Source organism: Eublepharis macularius, chromosome 17 (assembly GCF_028583425.1).
Source record: "Eublepharis macularius isolate TG4126 chromosome 17, MPM_Emac_v1.0, whole genome shotgun sequence".
In the NCBI taxonomy this organism is placed as follows: Eukaryota; Metazoa; Chordata; class Lepidosauria; order Squamata; family Eublepharidae; genus Eublepharis; species Eublepharis macularius.
This window is the reverse complement of record NC_072806.1, coordinates 16,020,718-16,042,275: the sequence shown is the minus strand read 5'-3', so window position 1 is coordinate 16,042,275 and position 21,558 is coordinate 16,020,718. Positions and strand designations below refer to the sequence as shown.

The 21,558-nt window shown below is 45.8% G+C and overlaps 1 protein-coding gene across 2 annotated transcripts in view; it reads right to left on the bottom strand.

The window, feature by feature from the left end:
• Window positions 1-21,558, bottom strand: part of KCNAB2 (potassium voltage-gated channel subfamily A regulatory beta subunit 2) — a 132,900-nt gene that overhangs the window by 65,130 nt on the left and 46,212 nt on the right. The window contains exons 2-3 of one of the 2 annotated variants that reach the window (XM_055001535.1): window positions 18,588-18,707; window positions 14,454-14,495 (exon numbers count right to left, since the gene is read on the bottom strand). In XM_055001535.1, coding sequence (XP_054857510.1) covers window positions 14,454-14,495; window positions 18,588-18,664 — 119 coding nt within the window. In that variant the 5' untranslated portion in view covers window positions 18,665-18,707. The remainder of the gene's footprint in view (window positions 1-14,453; window positions 14,496-18,587; window positions 18,708-21,558) is intronic. The other variant, XM_055001534.1, reaches the window with a different exon arrangement.

The window sequence follows — 21,558 nt, the reverse complement described above, 5'->3', positions numbered from 1 at the left end:
GCTAATGTGAACTCTAACCGAAGTTGGGGGAAAATTCTCCCCTTATGCATCTTCACTGTGCCTTGGTTTGTGCATGAGCCAGGAGTGAGCAGCCAAGGTGCAACACGAAGGAGAAATAGGGCCTCATGCCCAAGCCCCTTCTGTGGTTTGCATAGGGGTGCCAGGTCCCATAAGGCTCAAATCGGGGGACCGGGGGAGGCACAGGGTGTGTGACAGAAGCACTTACTGGAACACTTCCGTGTTGCGTTGAGAATGACGTCATTCCCAGTGCGGAAGCATTCCAGGGCACACAGGAGTGTGTTCTGGCGGGTTCTTGACCAGTCCCTGCACCTCTCCCGCCCCCCAGCCAGGTGACAGGTAATGGGGAGCAGAGGCTGGGATTGCGAGATCCCCCACCAAGGGAATGGCAACCCTAAGTTTGCCCCAGTAAACGTGTTGCCCATCCATTTTTATCTGCATCTCCCCTCTCCCCGCTTGAACGTATGTACTGCATGTGGAACACCATGAGCGTCTGTGAGGCGGGCACAGAACACGGGAAGCAATTGCCACATTGTGTGTCTCAAGATGGGCCTTGCAGCAATGATACTGCCAGCAACAGCAATAATCTTGCAGCGATGACAACTTTTGAAAAAGCAGTCTATTTGCAGAAGAAAATGGGAAAGGCAAGATACAAAGTAGGACTAATAAGATCAAGCCCCATTAGGCCAGAAGACAAAGGCTTCTCTCCCTTTATTATGTTGTTCTTCGTATGCAATTACTCACCACTAATGTAATCTGGACGCTAAGTGCTTTGTGACAGTTGAGGATCCCCTATTCGAATCTTCCCATTGTTCTCAAAATTGCCACCACAGTTATGGTTCAGTGCCATACCTTCAGGACTGTAATGCCATCTCTGCACCAATCCCTGGTTTCTGAAAGGACTCTCTGTTTTGAACTCCGGCTAGTTTAACTTGCTTCCTCAACCAGACCTTTTCCTTAAAGATTTTCTCTGCGTGATTTTCTAGCGTGTTTATTTAATCAGAATTACCGGTACAGTTATGCCCGATTGTGCAGGCACACCTGATGGATTCTTTGGTAAGTTTAATAGTAAGTTTGATAGTTTTAGTAATATAAATGTTTTAATAGGATTCCAACGGAGGCCTAACCAGCTTTGCTGAGGAACAACAACAACAACAACAACAACAACAACAACAACAACAACAACAACAACAGCAACAGCAACAGCAACAACATATACTGCCCTTCAGGACAACTTAATGCTCACTCAGAGGGGTTTACAAAGTATGTTATTATTATCCTCACAACAAAACACCCTGTGAAGTGGGTGGGGCTGAGAGAGCTAGAAGCTGTGACTGACCCAAGGCCACCCAGCTGGCTTCAAGTGGAGGAGTGGGGAATCAAACCTGGTTCTCCTGATTAGAGTCCTGCTGCTCTTAACCACTACATCAAACTGGCTTTCAGTCCCCTGCTCTTACCCCTTCCTGTATCTCTCTCTCTGCTGTCTCTAACAAAATAAAGGCCACCTCTCCGTCACCCCATCCATCTGATTATTTCCCTGTAAAGCAGGTTATCCCAAATTGTACTCAGAAATTAGCCCTTTTGCCTAACTCTCAGAGCCCATGGAACAAAGCAATCCCGAATGCGGCAGCTCCCACCTCAAACTAGTATATGTGTGTTCAACTGTAACTTTGAAAGCTACCCTGGGCAGGAGCCGTGTTTTCTGGTCACCTCCATGACTTCTCAGGCCATATGCTGTCTGAGACTGCAGGAAAGAGAGGCCACACTTGATATCTAACTGCGATATTAAGATCAAGCAGCAGGAACGGAAAAGCTGACTTAACAGACAGGAAGGTAGCCAGGCTCCCCTGGGGACCTGGACGCTCTCGTGACAATAATTCTATTCTTTGGCTTCTTGAGAGTCATCAAAATTCAGGCCATGTTTAAAGATCGGAGTTGGCTGGGCAATAATTGACCATCAAGGAACCTGCCTTACAATGCAGAGTCCCCTGGACTAATTAATCGCAAGAGAGGCCACGGAATCAGCCAGCACCTGTTAATCAGGACTGCCACGCAGATAAATCAATCAAGCCCCTGCCCCACCTTTGACCAACAGGCCTGAGCTGCCCGCTCGTCAGGTAAACTTATCACCCCATCCTGATTTTTACATATTCTCCCGTAACTTTTAAATCATGCCTGTATTTGGTGCTCTTTCTACCTTCCACTCCCCTAAAATTCAAATCTTCTAATCAGATTCAAAGTTTCTAGCCTGGAACCAATCTCATCACAGCAGAGACGCTGTTCTCCTCTTAATGCAACAAAAGGAGTGAAGCTGCCACCTCTCAGATCCCAAACTTTTGGAGATGGTACCTGGATCGCACCTGCTACCCCGGCCCCACAGTTGGTCTATTTTTGCTGAAATCGTTTAGTCTCCTCTGGATTTCCCATGGACTGCAACAGGCTTTCAATGCACTGGATCAATCGATCGATCGATCGATCGATCGATCGATCGATCGATCGATCGAGCGATCGATCGAGCGATCGATCCTTCCTTCCTTCCTTCCTTCCTTCCTTCCTTCCTTCCTTCCTTCCTTCCTTCCTTCCTTCCTTCCTTCCTTCCTTCCTTCCTTCCAGTTTCTACATAGAATAGGAAAGGATAAATCTTTGCTCCCCATCCTTAATCTCTTTTAAGACTAACCAACTTTATTGTAGCATAAGCTTTCGAGAATCACAGTTCTCTGTGATTCTCAAAAGCTTATGCTACAATAAAGTTGGTTAGTCTTAAAGGTGCTACTGGACTCTTTTTTATTTTGCTACTACAGACTAATTAGGCTAACTCCTCTGCATCTTTAATCTATCTCCCCTTATTTTCCTATCCACACTGCACCACACAGACAGCTGCTATTTTGCTCCTCTCTGCTAGCTAGGGCCTCATAGCTGGAAAGATTAGGCACTCTCCTGTTCCCCATTTCCCCCACATTTATACCTTCAGTTTAGAGGTAATTCCTAATCAAAATTGGAAGAGCTCTGATTGATGACTTCCGGGTGATGTTAAGATATGTGCTATTTTCTTGTGCTTTGTTTTAATATCTACTGTCTCTCAAGATGAGTTCCTCCCCCTACCTCAATATTGTATGAAATCCCTCAATAAATTCCATTTTTCACTTTAAACCTTTACATTCTGTTTCTGTTCAATAAACTCCATTTTTCTCTTTAAATCTGTTTCTGTTGTCCTTTCCCTACTGAATCCCACTCCTCGCAGCTATCTCATTTGGGGAAGATCCCTCTTTCTGCTTCCTGCATAAACAGGCAAGCTAATTCCCACTCAAAAAGCCCTTTGTCCACTTTTCAGCTTGAGAGAAACTGGCAGGGGTACCTAATTCTGATATTTTTAAGAGACCCTGAGATCACGAGCGATACTGGGAGCTTCCGAAATTCCAGGGCTTTTTTTCAGCCGGAACGTGGAGGAACGGAGTTCTGGCACCTCTTGAAAATGGTCACATGGCCGGTGGCCCCACCCCCTGATCTCCAGACAGAGAGGAGTTTAGATTGCCCTCCGTGCCTGGTGGAGGGCAATCTAAACTCCCCTCTGTCTGGAGATCAGGGGACGGGGCCACTGGCCATGTGACCATTTTTGCCTAGGGCGATTTAAACTTTAAAAAAACTCCCCCCTTGTTCCAGCTGACCCAAAGTGACATCATTGTGACTGAGTTCCACCACTGAGTTCCACCACCTCTTTTCTCAGGAAAAAAGCCCTGCGAAATTCCATTTGCTAATTCCTGTTCTAAACCAAACAGATTCTGAACTGTACAACGCTGGTGTAGATCAGAGGTTTTGGGGGGCAGCTTCCAAAAGCAGGGTGGCAATTTTAAAACGGGGCCTCACTTTTTCAGAATGTACTACAGGTGGATATGCTATGTTATAAGTTATCAAGTCATAACCCTGGTTTGTATTCGTGCTTCTCAAACTCAGTTTTTTAAAGGTTATTTATGAAGGACATGGGGGGGAAATTATACAAAGGAGAAATCGACAAGGCAGTCACTGATTCCCTAGTTCAAATTTATTTAGCTGCCTCAGTGGTCTGGAGTGCAGAAAGGAGGGATGTAAATGTTCTAAGTAAATAAATGGAAAAGATTTTGGGCTGTGCTAGAGCCGCTCAGATAGGATGTAAACGGCAACGACTCCAGATCAAACAAATTTGGCATTCTGCATAGAATCATCAGCACCGGGATGGGAAATTCCTAGGGATTGGCGGGGGTGGAGCTTGAGGGTGGAGTTTAGGGAGGGGAGGGGCCTCAGCTGGCTTTAATGTCATAGAATCTACCTCCCCCTCCCCTTTATCACCTGGGTTCTAAACGCCCATGGATTCTCCCATAAGCATGTGTGTAATGGGGGAGGGCGCGAGAGGAAATCCATTCTTTATCTAGCCAGTTTGGGACAGTAATACGGATGCAGCAACTGATTTGTTTATCTGGACCCTGCCCTTCCTTCAAAGGACTCATGGCTGCATCATCCAAAAACACAGCCAGGGAAGTTAAACTTAGAGACGATGAATTGACCAAGGCCAGCAGGTGATGTTCATGGCTAGGCAGAGATTTGAACTCATTTCTCCCCAACACGTATACTCTAGCCGTTAGCACATCACGCTGGTGCTCAAAAAGCATTAAACAGATAAGTCACCGATGTTCAATGTGATCAAAGATAAATCCAGATATGGATACGTCTCCGTGTAGGATAGCAGAAAAAAAGGACAGCAGGAGAGGATTTTAAATAAAAGTAAAACAAGCTTCTTAACAGAAAGATAAAGAAAAAGAGGCAGGGCTAGACAAAAGCACGAACTGGAAACTTAAGGAAAAGCACTCTCACATACACACACCTCAGACTATGGGGGGGATTTCGGGAAACGCAGTATTTTAACTTGCCCCCTATACTGACCGAGTGACAGTGCTCTCCAGCATTTAAGCAACAGACACAATGACTTCAAGAAATATCTTGCTTCCTTTCCCAAACTATTCATTCTCAAGGATCCTAAACATGCACAGCGGATGGCAGTTCTACGTACCTTACGTCCCATTTTGTCCACCACGCAAAACAAAACTATTCTGACTGCTGCCGAAATGGTTCACCAACAACTTTGAAGAAGCCCTTCCTAAACAGCTGAAATAAACCTGCTCCCCTGTCAGCTGAAAAGATCTCGACCTTTCCTCCTCCTGTCACTGCAAGCCACATTTCTAGAAAGACCCAGGGTAACTGGAGGTTGGATTCTCAAAAATCTAGCTAAAAACTTTCCCCCCACCACCGACAAAACCTTCGTCGTACAAATCTGACTGCAAAATCTTGGGATTTCTAGCATTTCTCTCCTGAAACGTGCAGACTTTGGAGACCGGTCAACAAGTCCTGTCTTGGGTCTCGGTCCCTAAAGCGCCAGCATCCGTCTCAAACTCACCCGGTTTCTTGGAATCCTGCTCATTAAAAGAAAAATTCTGGCTTATTAGGGTTTCCACTGGGTGCTCTTAACAAGCGGACAGGCGTGGCTTCATGGGGAGGGAGTGTCAACACCAAGCGTCAAAAGCAATCGCGGACTGAGATAAGTCCCTCCAGGGTCCAAGGATTTTTAGCAGCAAATCCATTAGGCCTATTAAGGGTTCCTCCGCCTCCAGCTCTCCTTCGCTAAATTATTCAGCATCTTTGCTTGCTCTAAAAGCATTTGGAGAAGCAACCGACTTATGAGAACTGGCATCATCACTTACTTTTCATAAGCGGAGACCTGTCAGGTGAAGGGAGGAGGCGCCTCCCATATCTTAGCAGCTGTCGTTCCAACAGGGAAGACGGGGTGATCAATAACCAGGGAAAAGCCCGGACTTCCTCATGTTGGAGGGAGCCAGGGGTGTCTTTGCCAAGGACAGGATGGCGGTCCTGCCCTTGACATCCAACAACAGGAAAGCTAATGCACCGCTCTTAGCAAAACACAAGTGCCCGTCGTTGAGAGATCCGCTAATGCCCAGACCGTCCTGCAAAACTTTTTTGCAGTTCTCTCCTGCAGTCAATACAGAATGCTTTTTGGAAGGCTAGGGCCTTTGAGGATTGAGTTCCCCAGCCGAGAGCTTCCACGCCAGTTCATGTATAGAAGGCTCAAACAGGGCACCTAAATTTAACACGTTCGCTTGCGAAATAACTACCGGCACAATGCGTTCTATTTGCTACGTATCCAAAAGTTCAGCCATTTTCTTCCCTTTGCCCAGCTTCCTGCCATGCTCTGGTGTGACCAGGAAACAATAATAGTGTTGTCTAGGTAGGAACATACTTGGTTCTTCATGACTGGCAGTCCGAGATACAGGACTAATCACTTTGACGCAAACACATCTCATTTATTGCAATGGAACCGATCATTTTCTGGGTAGGATGAATCCTGATCGGAAATCCTTTGGGCTTTGCTCCACTTCCAAATTGGATCCCACGTCAAGCACGTTTGTTCTTGCAGAAAGAGTCTTTCCCGCAAAGTTGCTTGATACATTACAGGGATGGTGGTGACTTTTTAAAAAAGTCCCTGGCCCCAAGGAGGTTGGACTGGCCTTGATCACAGTCAGGGCCTTCTCGGACCTGGCTCCATCCTGGTCTGTAGATACTTGGGCTTGCAGAGATCTTCTATCCTTTTGGTGGGCCTGAAAGACGGAGATGTTCCACCAGGCATATGGTTGAGGCTGGTCTTGCATTCATTTGGTGAGCCTCCCTACCAGTCTCTTGTCAGAGGGGGGCTGTATAGTCATCCTGGCCCGTCACATGGGTTGTAGTGTGGATAGCAACAACTATAATAATAATAACATCTGATTTATATACCGACCTTCAGGACAACTTAATGCCCACTCAGAGCAGTTTACAAAGTATGTTATTATTATCCCCACAACAATCACCCTGTGAGGCAGGTGGGGCTGAGAGAGTTCCAAGAAGCTGTGACTGACCCAAGGTCCCCCAGCCAGCTTCAAGCGGAGGAGTGGGGAATCAAACCCGGTTCTCCAGATTGGAGTACCCAGGGCTGGCAGACCCACTGAGGCCAGGTAAGTGATTGCCTCAGGGTGCGGGGTGCCGGAGGGGGCGCCAGAGGAGGCACTGGGGGCGGGAGCGCGCGCCACAGAGCTGAAGCCTCCCAGCCCTCCCACCCCGCGCCGCCAGCACCCCCCCCCCCCAGCCAGGCGCAGCAGCCATGGTCAGGCGTCTGGGGCGGCGCAGAGCAACCGAGTGGGAGAGCTGGGAGCCACCCGTGTGCCATCCCAGCTGCCCGTCGTGGCAATCGGGCCAGCTCGCATGCACGCCAGTGATGACGGCACACATGACGTCATCATGCAGGCTGGTGTGCACGCGTGTATGCGCGCACCCGGCCGCGGGCACCAAAAAACCTGGCGCCGCTCCTGGGAGTACCACACTCTTAACCACTACACCAAACTGGCTCACTACACCAAATTGTTCCCTCTCCACCTCCCCCACCCGCACACTATTGACAGGGGTGAATTGTATTAGTCACTGTCTTGGAAACTGTATTTTATGAAAATTATGATGTGGGTTTGCTGTGATTTTAAAATGTATTTATACCTGTTGTAACCTGCTCTGAGCCTGCTTCTGGCGGGCTAGAAGCCTAACAACAACAATACCACCAACAATAATAATAGTTACATTTGCATTTTACAGACAGAAGCTTTCCAACAGCTTTTGCGCATGCGCAGTTGGCATACAGAACCATCTTGATCATCTGAGGTACATGATCCCCAAAGATCATGGTCAAGACCTACTTTTGGGGCACAGATGACTCATAGCTTGCCCCCCACTGGAACAGATAAGATGCATCAGTAACTTATCCACCCTGAAATGTATGCATGCTCTGCACCTTAACACTTATGCATCACTGCAATGGAACTGAACGTTTTCTTAGGAGGTCGAACTCCTGATTGGAATGCCTTTGGACTTTGCTGCACATCTGAATACATTACTTAAGACTTAGGCAGTGCAAGAACACATGTATTCTCTTAATTATTTGCTTCTGGACAATTTGCCTGTCTTCTTCACTGGCACCATCTGGCAGCCATGAGAAATACCATTTGGAAGGAACAGCCAGTTTGGTGTAGCGGTTAAGAGCGGCAGGACTCTAATCTGGAGAGCTGGGTTTGATTCCCCACTCCTCTGCTTGAAGCCAGCTGGGTGACCTGGGGTCACACTATCCTCTTCCTTGGGAACTCTAGGGCTCTACTCACACCAGATATCTGGGGTGGGGAGAGACTTGAGTTAACAACAAAAAAGTGACTTCTAGTCAAGGTGGATTGTCAGCACAGAATGGAGGGAAAAGTTCTAAAAATAAGATATTTGCTTTGAGAACCGAAACAGAGTCCACCAGGCAGGTAAAAACCTGGACATTAAGGTAAATAAGGGCTTTTAGCATCGGGAGGGACCCCGGCACCTGGACAGACTCAGAGAGGTCAGCAGCCGACATTTTCCTGGGCAGCGATTCCGCTAATATGGAATATTCCAAGGCTAAGTGGCTCCTTAATTCTAGACGGTAAAAATGATGGGAGAGATTATTTGCCTTTTATCCCTCTCTTAATGCACTTTCCCAGATTAACAGAGCCTGGACGGACTCCCAGACTCGCTCTGGGGAAAAAAAAGCTAATTGGTCTGGATTTTGCCAACACATCATCCTTTTCGCAGATGTACATCATCACCCGATGTGCCAGAGGCCAGCAGAACGTTGCCAGCACAGATGTTGGCAGGAGGGAGGCTGCTACCCGAGGCAACACTAGGTTCAATTATCACAAGGGCCCTGAAAGACAGCCACATGATTGAAATTGGGCAGCCCCGCCAGTCTGAGAACCAGCAGCCTGCCTGCCAAAAGGTGGGAGTGGCTGGAAGTACGACCAACAGATAAGCAAGTTGTTTTATAATAGCTACACCCTCTTTATGTTTTTTTTGGTTCATCCAAGACCTTGGGGGGCAGGTGTCCTCTTCCCTTAACTCCTGCGCTTTCATTCGGCTGCATTCCCAGGCGGCAGGAGTTACTTGGAAAAGGATTTTGTGGTTGCCTCAGCACTTGGATAAGTGTTTCCTGTTTTCTTTCTAGGTGGAACCAAACATGCAAGCAGTAAACACATTTTTCAAATGATTAATGCTGTGTGCAATGTTCAGTACCCCCCCCCCCCCGCTCTCTCCTCCAAACAAATTTGGCAAAATTTGCACAGATTTGAAAAAACAAAATGGTTCTGTCTCAGTCATCAGTAAATATAAGTAAGTCTGGGTGCAAAGAACAGCTGAATTCTGTGATCAGGCTATGCAAACTAACTACATTTGCACAATTTCATCTGTTTTTTTTCATAGCCCTAAGGAGCTCTGCAGAGCACCAGCTTATTTTGCCAGCTTTGGGAGATTTCTGCAGGCATTGCTCACACATTTCAATGCATAAGGACTAGAACCTTGCTTGAAAAGAATAAAATAGACATTCAGATTCTCTGCAAGCTAAAGTCTGTGCTCCCTCAACACATTCTGTGTTTTTTCCCCTCTGGATCCCTGCAATTTTGCAGAACACACATTCCAGTATACTAGGGCTTTTGTGTTCAATGATGAAGCCCTGAGGCCCTCCCCACTGGCCCACACTTTCTGGGATTCAGTCCACCCATGTTTGCAACCTCCACTCTGCAAGAACTTGCTTTTTAAAAAAGCGAAAGCTGAGAGTCTGCAACAGGCAGAAATTTAACACAACAAAATGTAGGGGATTATTCTTCTGAAGAACAAGCCTGCTTTTCTCCTACTTTTCAATAAGAATGACAGATGCGTACACCAACAAATCAGTTCAATGTTCAGTTTTGCAAAACTGATCCAGGGATGGTGTGAGTTGGTGACCTCCCAGGTGCCGAACAATCCATGCTGTGCAAAAGGGCCTCTGCTACAAACTCAATAAATAGATCTCAACTCATGAATAAGAAATTAAGACAGGGAGTGGGCTTCCTGAGACAGCCCACTGTTCAAATAATGTTATGTCTGTAAATACTGTGAGATTCACAGGAGATCTGGAACAATGTCGAGAGAGGATTACAAAAGCTTCCGGTTGCACGCAATTAGTTCAGTGACGAGGATTACAATTAAAGCCTTCTTTCTTTCCCGATTTCTGCCCTGGCTTGGTAATTGCTATTCCATCTGGCACTCTCGTTTATTTGTATCCTTTCATGCTGAGAACGCTTAGCACATGTGCTTGGATCTTACTTGGTGATTAGAGCAGCATGCTCCTTGCTCCAGGCTTAAGCCTCAAAACCAAAGCTGATCTGAAGCACCACCACAATGCTACAGAACATGCTTCATGCTCTTTTCTTCTGCATCTGAAGAGTGGTGACAGAGGTTATGGAATTAACAGCCTCCCCCCCCCACCAATAACCTCATATATAAATGAATGCTGAGGGTCTCTCTTCACGAGACATCTGACACGTGAAGAACACCTGTCGGGAGACGCAATGTTAGCCGGGAAGGGTAGTTTAAAAAGACAGAGTCGGCATCAGGGCAAAGGCTTTGCTATACACTGGAGCTGTGTGAAGGGGCTGTGAAATGCCAGAAGGAAAACTTCAGCTCATTATAACCTCTCCAGGTCCAAGCCTGGCTCTGGAAGGCAGCTCCAGCCCATTTCCATTCCTCACTGCCCTCTAGTACTGACCTATAAGGCCCTATGCGGACTGGGACCAGCGTATCTGCAGGATTGTCTCTCCCCATATATTCCCTGGAGGACACTCCGATCAGGAGATAAGCAGCTGTTGGTGGTCCCTGGCCCTAAGGAGGCCCGCTTAGCCTTGACCAGAGCCAGGGCCTTTTTGGTCCTGGCTCCCAACTGGTGGAATGCTCTGTCTACTGAGACCAGGGCCTGGCAAGAATTACTATCTTTTTGCCGGGCCTGTAAGACAGAGCTGTTCTGCCACGCACATGGCTGAAGTCTGGGCCTCTACTGGCTTGAAACAACAAGGGGTGTATAAAATCTAACCCTACCTGCGAAGGCTGTCCACCATCCTGTTTTAGTTTGTAACGCTGACTGTTTAACTAGAAATATGTTTTTATTTTAATGATGTTTTTAAATGTTTTATGGAAATGGAATTTTATTATATTTTAATGGGTTGTGATCCGCCCTGAGACCACTCGTGGGGAGGGAGGAATAGAAATGTGAAAGAAATAAAATAAAAATAAAAATAAAATGAATAGCTGTGATCCCACACAGTTTTAGACTGGAGAGGTGAAATTGACAGAGCCTTCAGGGATGTAAAGATGAAATTAACAAACGCCCTGAGAAGCGATTTGTCTTTTTAAACTATGCTTCCCGGCTAACACTGCGTCTCCTGACACTTGATGAGCACACATCAAGGCATCTCGTGTAGGGAGACTCTTAGAGAGGTCCCACCTATACGCATATAATGAAGTTGGCTCTAATGCCCGAAAACTTACAGAGGAATAAAATCTTGTTAGTATTTAAGGTGCCACAAGATTTATTTTTGCTGCAATCAACAATACGGTAAAATGATGGTTCTTCCTCTTGCCTTTCGGGGCTAGAAATGATTGATGCAAACTGGTATGTCCAAGATGGGTCAGATTCCCGACGTTCCAGGCTTCTGGTACCCATGGCCTTTTTTCTGGGAAAAGAGGTGGTGGAACTTAGTGGGTTGCTGTCGGAGAAAATGGTCACATGGCTGGTGGCCCCGCCCCCTGATCTCCAGACAGAGGGCAGTTTAGATTGCCCTCCATGCTTCAGCGTGAAGGGCAATCTAAACACCTCTCTGTCTGGAGATCAGGGGGCGGGGCCACCAACCATGTGACCATTTTCAAGAGGTTCCAGAACTCCGTTCCACCGCGTTCCAGCTGAAAAAAAGCCCTTCCTATACCAATAAAGGAACCCTTTCCTTAATAAAAGGAGCGACGGTAGACTGAAGCATCAGCAGTTTGAATTTCCCACTATGCTGTGGGTTTTTGCCTGGGCCCATAGATAAGCAAAGACTGCACTTGGAGGAAGAGGGGTAATTGTTCATCAACAGGGATAACAGACAGTATAATTACTAAAATAATGTTAAACCATACATAGCTTTCTTTACAGCATTGAATATTTAATAGTAGTCTCAAGATGGCAGATTGGTTGCTTTCACACAGGTTGGATAATGCACTTTCAACAACGCCCATTAGCTATAGTTAGCAATGGGTTTTCACTTGCAAACCATTGCTAACGTGCACTGAAAGTGCATTATCCAACCTGTGTGAAAGCAGCCAAGGTCATCTTTCTCAGAGGCTCAGTGAGGGCAACAGGCTAGGTGGTGTGGCATCATGGCAGCTTCTCATTGGCTGCCTACCCGGTCTATCAGAGGACAACAAATGCCGCACGTAGAAGAGGAGGCAATCAGAGCCCTGTGAAACTGGCAACAGCAGCCAGCAAGTGGTTTGCCTTAAGACCTTTGAGCAGTGAGAATTTGAGACTTTGGTTCATACCCATTCTAAATTCACCTCCAGGGATGGGGAAGGGCACGAAAAAGCATTCAGAACAAATCACACCAAGAAAACAAAATTGCCATACAATTCTAGACTCATGGGATGCAATACAAAAAAAGTCAGTTGGGCACCGAGTGAACCTTCCATTTTTTTTTCTTAATTTTTTAAATACAATAAATGAGCAATTAAAGTTTGTTGCATTGGGGGAATTAGTTCTTTGGCATTTAAAACATCTAAAATTGGTTTCTAGATTTCATCGTATTCAAATAAAGGGACTGCCATATGCAAGTTCCCAAAAAACAGATTATGCATATCTCTTTGTGAACCAATTATGCATATTATGAATATCTCTTTGTGAACCACTCTCCAAAATTCCTGAACAAAATGGCATTCCCACCACATATGTAGGGTCGTGCCTTCCTGCTTGCAAGATCTCCAACACAGAGGGCTCAACAACCTGTTCATCTGATTCAATTTATGGTGAACCTTCCATTCTTGTCTTCAGACGTCATAGGAGCCAAATATCAGTTTCATCCACGTAATAAAGCGTCACCCTCCTGCATACCTCAACATACTATTTGCATTCAAAGCTGCAACAGGAGCAAGTGCAAACTCAGTTAGCTTTTAAAAGGTTGTAGCACACCTTGTTTCAAGATAGGAGTTCCAGATGAAATCATCTTTTTTCTGGCTAAGAATGGCAGATTGCAAACCTCTTCTTGCTCACTCAGTTGCAGCCATCGCCTCAGCTTTCCCCCAATTGTGCACGTAGCGCGAAACTCGATGCTCCAAAGGAGCAACACTGTAATATACTTGAAGATGTTGCAAGAATGGTTGTCCCTTTTAAAATCACTAAGAAGCTGTCCTTGAGAGCTGCACCCGTATCAGTGAGGTTTACATACATTTTTCTGCAACAGCTATGCAGGAGCAAGTAAGAAGCCCTGCCTTGGTTTATGAAACCAGCAGAAAGCAGTTCCTCATTTTGTGAACAGATCATCAGCAAGGCTGAGAACCCAGGAGACAGCTGAAAGACACATGATCCAGCTACTTTGTGGGTTAAGTGGGTTAAGATTGGGTCAGAACCTGGTTTGGAGAACCCTAGGAACTCTCAGTCTCTTTACGCAAGACTTCTGACACATGAAGAACACGAGTTGGGAGATGCAGTGTTCGCTGGGAAGGGTAGTTTAAAAGGGCAGAGCTGGCAGCAGGGCAAAGGCTTTGCTACACACTGGAGCTGTGTGACGGGGCTGTGAAATGCCAGAAGGGAAACTTCAGCCCATTATAACCTCTTTAGGTCCAAGCCTGGCTCTGGAAGGCAGCTCCAGCCCATTTCCATTCCTTGTTGCCCTCTGGTTTTGATCCCACACAGTTTTAGACTGGAGAGGTGAAACTGACAAAGTCTTCCAGGAGGCAAAGATGAAATTAACAAACCCTCTGAGAAGCAATCTCCACCAGCTCTGTCTTTGTAAACTACTCTTCCCGGCTAACATTGCATCTCCCTACACTTGACGAACACGCGCCAAGTGTAGAGAGTCTCTCTCTGTATGCTACATAATAGAAGAAAGGGGACAAAAACATTATAAAAAAAGAAATAACTTTTACAAAGAGAGAGGCCCATCTCAAAGCATTGATCAAAACAAGAATCTTCAACTTGTATAGCTTGCTCTTCTCAAAGCATACCAACAAAGCACCAGAGAACCACATTAGGTTTACTAGTAACCCAATTTCCCCAACCGGAAGAAATTCATGATGTGGAGTTCTCAGGAACGGAGATGCCACCTGCCCCAGTTCTCATAAAGCCACAGGAGCCAGGCAAAAAAGGGTATCGACTTTCAACAAAGCACAAGGCAGGAATCCGGGAAGCTAGGCACCAGGATCCCCCAGGATGCCTACAAAAGGCTTCACCTGTCTACAGCTATCCCTATGAGCGAGTCAGATACACCGTACGTCGAGAAGAGAAAGGACGCCGTTACCTGTAAAACTGGAGCTGTCGTTTGGGACTCCCGTAGCGAGCACTTCCGACAGCAAAAAGGGAAAGAAAGAAGAAATGTTCCACAGGTCACAGTTAAAAAAAAGAAAAGAAAACCAAGGACCACCCGGTCCCCCCTCCCCTTCCCCAGCCAGTGCTTTCTGGGCTTTCAGTCAAAAGCTCTCTCTGTACATTTCCTTCTCACCTCTTAAGGACGAGCTAGTAAAAGCTTTGACAACAGCACCGCCAAGTGGAAACCTTGTGTTAGCGAGCGCTAAGGAAGGGCCTTTGATTTGGTTCTTGTCTGCCCAAGCGCTGAGGACGAGATGATGCGGAAAGCGAGAGCTGACATAAGCCATGCAGCAACCAATGGAAACGATTTTCACGCTGCAATGTCTCAGGCATCCAATGTAGGAACATGAGAAATGGCCCATGCAGATAAACCCATATTTGCACCCAAGACTGCCTTGGGTGCAAATCCTGGCAGCACATTTTCTCACATTCCTCCCTGGTTAGTCTTGTCTGTACGATCATATCCCCCTCTCTCTTCTCCCCACTGTTGAACTTTAGATGGTGTTCTCTTTGGGGCAGAGACAGGGAGCTAAGCAGGGAATCTGCAACTTATTCTTGGAAGATACCACTTAGTTTCACCTTCTTACCAGTTTCCCAGGAACCAAGGGGATAAAGCAGACCCAGAAGGGAGAAGAAAGTCCACTGGAGCCGGTACAGGGAAACAGACAAACCATTCCTCCTCAGTTTCTACCTGCACTATTCAGAAATTCCCACTGATATTCCAGAAGTTAAGTAGTCCCTTCAGTTTCCCAGGATATTATGAATTTTTCCGCTGCAAATTTAACTATAAACTAGAACAATGCTTGCTCAGTGTTAATACAGGAGTGGTGTGTTACGCATGTGCTCTACAAAGAGTGTCACATTGCACTGTCCTGCAGGGGCTCTACAGAGAGGACAAGACCACTCAATCTCTAGAGTGGAGGGCAATTTTTGCTGTTGCTATCAATAATTATGTCAGAGCGGGAGGTGGGGGAGAGTACAGGGAAGCACGTGAGGCCGCTATTTGGGTGGGAGCGAAATCAACTCCTTGCTATCCCTTAGAATTAAAAGGCCATCAACTTTTATAGGCCGTGGAGCAAAGAGGGGTGAAGCACCCCCCAATGCTCATCCCTGAGAGGCAGCCAATGTGTATTTTCCTAAGTCTGTTCTGCCAACTGAATTCAGCCTTCAGGAGCAAAGGAGAGGGCCAGGAATGCTTCCGAAGCACACTGCCACCTCCTCTGCAGTGCAGATTTCTTCAGAGGGGCCCTGGGGTGGAGTTTTGTGGCACACCCAGTGCCACGGAGAAGTGGGAAATGCCCCACATAGGAATGAATGGTGGCCGTTTGTTTTCTGCTTCTGACTCTTTCTGGTAAATAAATCTCTGATTTGGTGCTAGGGCTCAAGCCAGTCAAGGGACGCTCCCTGACTCTTGCAAGGGCACCGGGTCAATTATTATTTTATTTTATTTTATTATTGATTTGATTTGATTTCTATTCCGCTCTGCCTGCAAGCGGGCTCAGAGCAGATCACAACATTTTAAAATATACAATAAATAGAATAAAAATTAGCAGCAATATAAACATTAAAACACATCCATCATAAACTGCCACGCACATTTTGCCCTACCCCCTCAAACTAAATAACCTGGGAGTGGCTCTCCCTCCTGGAGATTTGTTGTCCGTGGGTTGGAACCCAGGTGACCATGACGGTCTGTTGCCTGAAAGATATTTTGGAAGGACACTTGACAAGGAAGTATTATATAGGATGGACACTGCTCAATACAAGCTTGGTTGGTTATATTTAGGAATTGGCCATTCAAGAATTCGTGGAAATGTTTACCGAATGTTTGTGATTGACAAATCAACATCATATAGTCTCCTTGGATGTTTTGTCCCCCCCTTGTTTAGAAATGTTTACAGAGCCTGAGGGGGGCACATACTCCCCCCCTCCAAGGCAGGAGGCCAACATGATATCTTAGGTGGTCCGCCTGCCTCAGCCACCAAATGCCTGGCGGAACATCTCTGTCTTGCAGGCCCGACGGAAGGATAACAAATCCGAATGGGCTCGCATTGACACAGAGAGTTCCACCAGGTTGGGGCCAAGGCTGAGAAAGCTTGTCCACTGGCCTGAGCTTCCTTTTGCCTCTACCTCAGCCTTGCCTTTAGCTTCTCCCTCCCTTCACTTGACAAAAAATCTCAGCAAGGGTAACCCCCTGAACTGGATTCCATATCTCATCCCATACTCTCACAGTCCGTATTAAGAGTAGGCGTCATTGGACAGGTCTATGCCCTAGCATGCCAGGAGGGCCCATTGCTAACCCCTGACCTGCCATCAAGCAGCAACAGTGAGGACGAGCCCATCCTGAAAAACTGAGCTCCTTCTCCTTTCTTGGGCAGCAGAAGCAGTTCCTCCTTCCCTTCTGGCTGCTGATGACTGTCTCTGCCCACTGGAGTGGTGATGACAGCTGCTGTCTCTGCCGGCTAGAGGGAGAAGGCAGTGTGTGCTGTTCTTTACTGCCAGCCTTCACTTGCCCAAGCAGTGATGGCAGCACGGTTTATTATTTATTTAAATAAGGGTTATAAATCATAAGGCAAATAATAAGCAAGCTGTCACTTGCCCAAGCAATGATGGTAGGAAGTTTTATTATATTATCAATAAATGCATTATAAATAGAAACAGGCAAGCCATCGCTTGCCTGTGCAGTGATGGCAGCAAGGTTTATTATATATATTATAAAGTACAAATAAATAAAAATAAGTAAGCCATCACTTGCCTGAGCAGCAATGGCAGCAAGGTTTATTATATATATTATAAAGTACAAATAAATAAAAATAAATAAGCCATCACTTGCCTGAGAATGGCAGCAATGTTTATCATTTATATTATAAATACTTTATAAATAAAATAAATAAGCCATCATTAGCCCAAGCAGTGATGGCAGCAAGGGACAGCTGCCATAGTTAGCATACATGCTCCTCTCTCCAAGGAGTGGTGGTAACTGCAATTCCTAATCATCAAAACAGCATCCAGTGGGTGGAAATCAGTGGGGAAGGTATTGCACCTGAGAAAGTAACCTCTGCTACGGATTTGCCATCTTGCCAGCATCCCTCTCCTGAACTTAGAGTCAGCCCATGCTCAGCCCAGAATCTGCCCCAATGGAGAACGCAACCATGCTTTTGCTCATGCTGAAAAAAATCAAATTTTTCTACCAATGGGCCATAGGAAGCCATCTCAGACTCATGGCATGATGACGGGAGAGACAGCCCTCTTCTCTGTTCACCAACAGCAGGCCCACTTGGCCTGCCACTGCCAGCAGCCAGAAAGCCACTTCTCTCTTCTTCCCACTGCCCCCATTCCAGCCACCATGTGGCCTTAGGAGACTGCAATGCGTAGTGAGACTAAAATGACTGTCTACACCCACTGGGAATGTGTGAGAATGCACAACATCGTCAGGATGGGATACCATCGGATCTGCAGGCGGTGAGACCGATGGAAGCATCAGGGTGCCATGCAGATTTCACTGATACACGAGTTACTTCCATGCCAGTTTCGTGCAGGACTGGCTGTGCCAAATATTCACTAACTTTTGATACTTGCTTCAAATTTATCTTAATGGAAACTCAACTGCCAACCCAATTGTCCTAACGCATTTGCATTAATTCCACGGTATTCACTGCCTTTGGTTCCCCAGCCCTGCTGCCACTCAACTCCATTTTCTTCATTCTTTCTTTCCCTAGCAGCAAGGGGAGGCACTGGGCAAGTTTTACTATTTTGCAAACTTGATTCTAACTTTCCTCCTTCTCTTATTCACCAGAAATTTTTATCAGCCACTCCACTGGTTTCTGGGATTTTTTGGAGAAATATTGCACATGCGCTTTTAAACATTTCTTCATAGTCATAATGAATCCCAACTTGCTTTGGTTTTTTATGAAGCATGAGATATTTTTAGGAGGATGAATTCTACATCTAGTCTCTCCCCCTGCCCCACGTTTATGTGCCTTCCATGCATTTCTGGCAGAACTGCAGCTTGAGCAGATCTCCCAGTGGATGCTTCAACAATTAGTGAAACAAGATATAAGCTTACCTGTAAATCATGCCTGGGGAGCCCGTCTGCCTGTTTGAGAATCTAGCCGGAGAGTCCGTGGTGGATTCTGGATACATGGAGCCAACCTCCTGGTTCCAGGTCAGGCTTTTTCAATACCCTCTGTATGCAGCAGGGAGGAGAAAGATAGAGTTAGGTAATGTCGACTGGCCCAAGTGGCATTTTTGTCATTTACTTCACAGTGTGCAGACACAAAAATGGGAAAATAGTAAAGAATCTAGTAGCACCTTTGAGTCTAACCAACCTTTTTTGTAGCATAAGTTTTCGAGAACCACAATTCTCAGATGCAAAAATGGGAACAAAAATGGGAACAACTGCTCCCCTGAGAAACACCACCATCCCAGAACATTCCATGTTGGATAGCAAGGATCATTGGAACGACGACAACAACAAAAAACTTTACAGTGCAATCCTAAGCAGAGTTACTCCATTCTAAGTCCACTGAAGCCAACGGGTTTAGACTGGAGTAACTCTTCTTAGGATCTCACTATTAGACAGCTAGCTCCTCACTGACCCTTGCTTTCACCTTCTCCCTACTAATCAGCAGGATTTTTAAACCCTGTTCACCTATGGCGAGTAAGAATCTCCTTCTTATAAATTAAGTAGGGAAGCTGCTGTAAAAACTATTCTGCTTTATGCTCCTGGGTATCCAATGACCCTCAGAAGCACCGTTTATTTATTTACTTCCTTCATTTATAGCTCACCTCCCTCCCCAATGGGTTCCCTCCCAAAGCAGCTTACATCATTCTCTTCTTCATTTTATCCTTTTTTAAAGAAATATTTTGTAATTTTTATTATAGAAAAGTTAAAAGATAGAGCAAAGAAGGAATATAAAACATAACAAAAACACAACTACAAAGAGCCAACTGTGGCCTACATATGAAGTAAAAAAACAGCAAAAAGCATAATAAGTATATTATTAATCCATTACAGTTTTTCGCCTATAACACTTCCTCCTTTAGAATCAATCAGCTTATGGTCTAATTGATATCCCCGATCCTTATTCTTAAAAATCAAAACCACAAATAATTCATTTTTCTTCGTCTCTTGCAGATAGTCCATAAAGGATGTTAGGATGTTTATATATTTATAATTTTAAACTGCGTACATTGTTAGATGTATTTTAAATGTATGTAAATTGTAATCCGCCCTGAGCATGCTGGTGTGGGGAGGGCGGAACATAAATCTAATAAATTAAATTTAAAAAATTAAAGGGTTTCCAATTTGCCATGAATATAGAGAGTGTTTTGTTTCCGATTAACACTGTAAGTTTGGCCATCTCAGCTAAATCCATCATCTTTCCAGTCCAATTTTCCCATGAAGGTAGATCCTTGCACTTCCATTTATGAGCATATAAAAGCCATGCCGCTGTTACCATATGCAGAGTTAAAATACCATGCTCTTTCCCCATTTTTTTAACCATAATTCCCAATAAATAGAACCCTGGCTTAAGCTGTAGATTAACCTTTAAGATTCTTTGCATTAACTCCTTCATTTTATCATTACAACAACCCTGTGAGGTTGGTTAGGCTGAGAGTGTGTGATTGGCCCAAGGTCATCCAGTGAGCTTCTACGACAGAGGGGATTCGAACCTGGATCAGCCAGATCATAATCTGACACCCTAACTGCTACACTACGTGGGCTCTACTCTACACTGGCTGTTAAGATCTTAAATTTATCTTGAGGGAGTGATAATGGGGACAGGTGGCCCCCTCTCTCTAACCTCTAAGTATTCATTTCCCTTTCAAAAGACATATTATTTTATTTTCTTCATTCATACCCCATATTTTCTCCTAATAAGGACCCAGAGCAACTTACATTCTCTTCATTTTATCCTCGTAACAACCCGGTGAGGTAAGTTAAGCTGAGAGTGTGTGACTGCCCCACGGTGACCCAGAGAGATTCTACGGCAAAGTGGAGATTCGAGCCATACTCTAACCACTATACCACACTGGCTTCAGGAAGCATAGAAGGCTGGCATGGGAGGAGGAGGCAGGGAGGGTGCCTTCCTCCAGCACCACTTTGCTTGCGCTGCTGAGGATCCAAGCCCAAAGGGAAATGAAAGTTCAATCCCCAGAGCTGTTCTAAATTAGTGTGATCTCAGCTTCTAACACAGAAGTCAATGGCTCCAAGATCTGATAAGCGAAGGAGGAGAACGGAGACAAAAATATCACCTTCCCTTGGCAAAGGATGCCCATAAATCATGGTTTGCTTTGCATACTTATTTCCACCCCCCCCCATCCACAAGCCCTTCTCCACATCCGCCAAATCCGAGCTTCATATGTGTTCAAACACAGAAGTTGGAAAAGCGATGTTCCAAAATCTGCACTTGCACACCCTGTTCTCTGCTCCAAGCTGTATATACAAGGTAGCTTTTTCCTGACACGCAGCGCTGGAAACGGTATTTCATTAGTAAAGCTGACCACTGGAAGCAATGAAAAAAGTTTTTTTAAAGGAGAGTAATTGAAAAGGACAAAATGCTGCAAAACTCCTACATTTTCCACATTATATTAAATTAAGCAAAGCCACGTGCTGAATTGGGTGGCAACGGAGAGGCTACCCATTGCCCCAAAACCTTTTCCAACTCCATGACTGTAGATTGCACCCTCGCAGCTCTTCTAGGCTGCCTCCTCCTCCGAGCGCCTTCAGTTTGCCAGGCACACAACTCAACCTGACGAGAATGCGGAAGAGGCCTCCGGCTTCTTGCAGCGGACGCCACCCAATCAAAACGAGCTGCATCCATCAGCCAAAGCGGTCCCTCTAGAGACCCAGCATCTTGGAAATGCCAAGTCGAAGAAGAGCGCTGCGTGGGTATGGCTGACGCAGCACTAAACCTATAGCGCCCAGAACAGGAGTGAGTTAGGAGAAGCCAAGAAGACCCAAAGCTCTGTGTTGGTCAATATTTTGGAGGGGACGAGAGGCAGGCAGCAGAAAACTAGGGCCAATTTCCCGT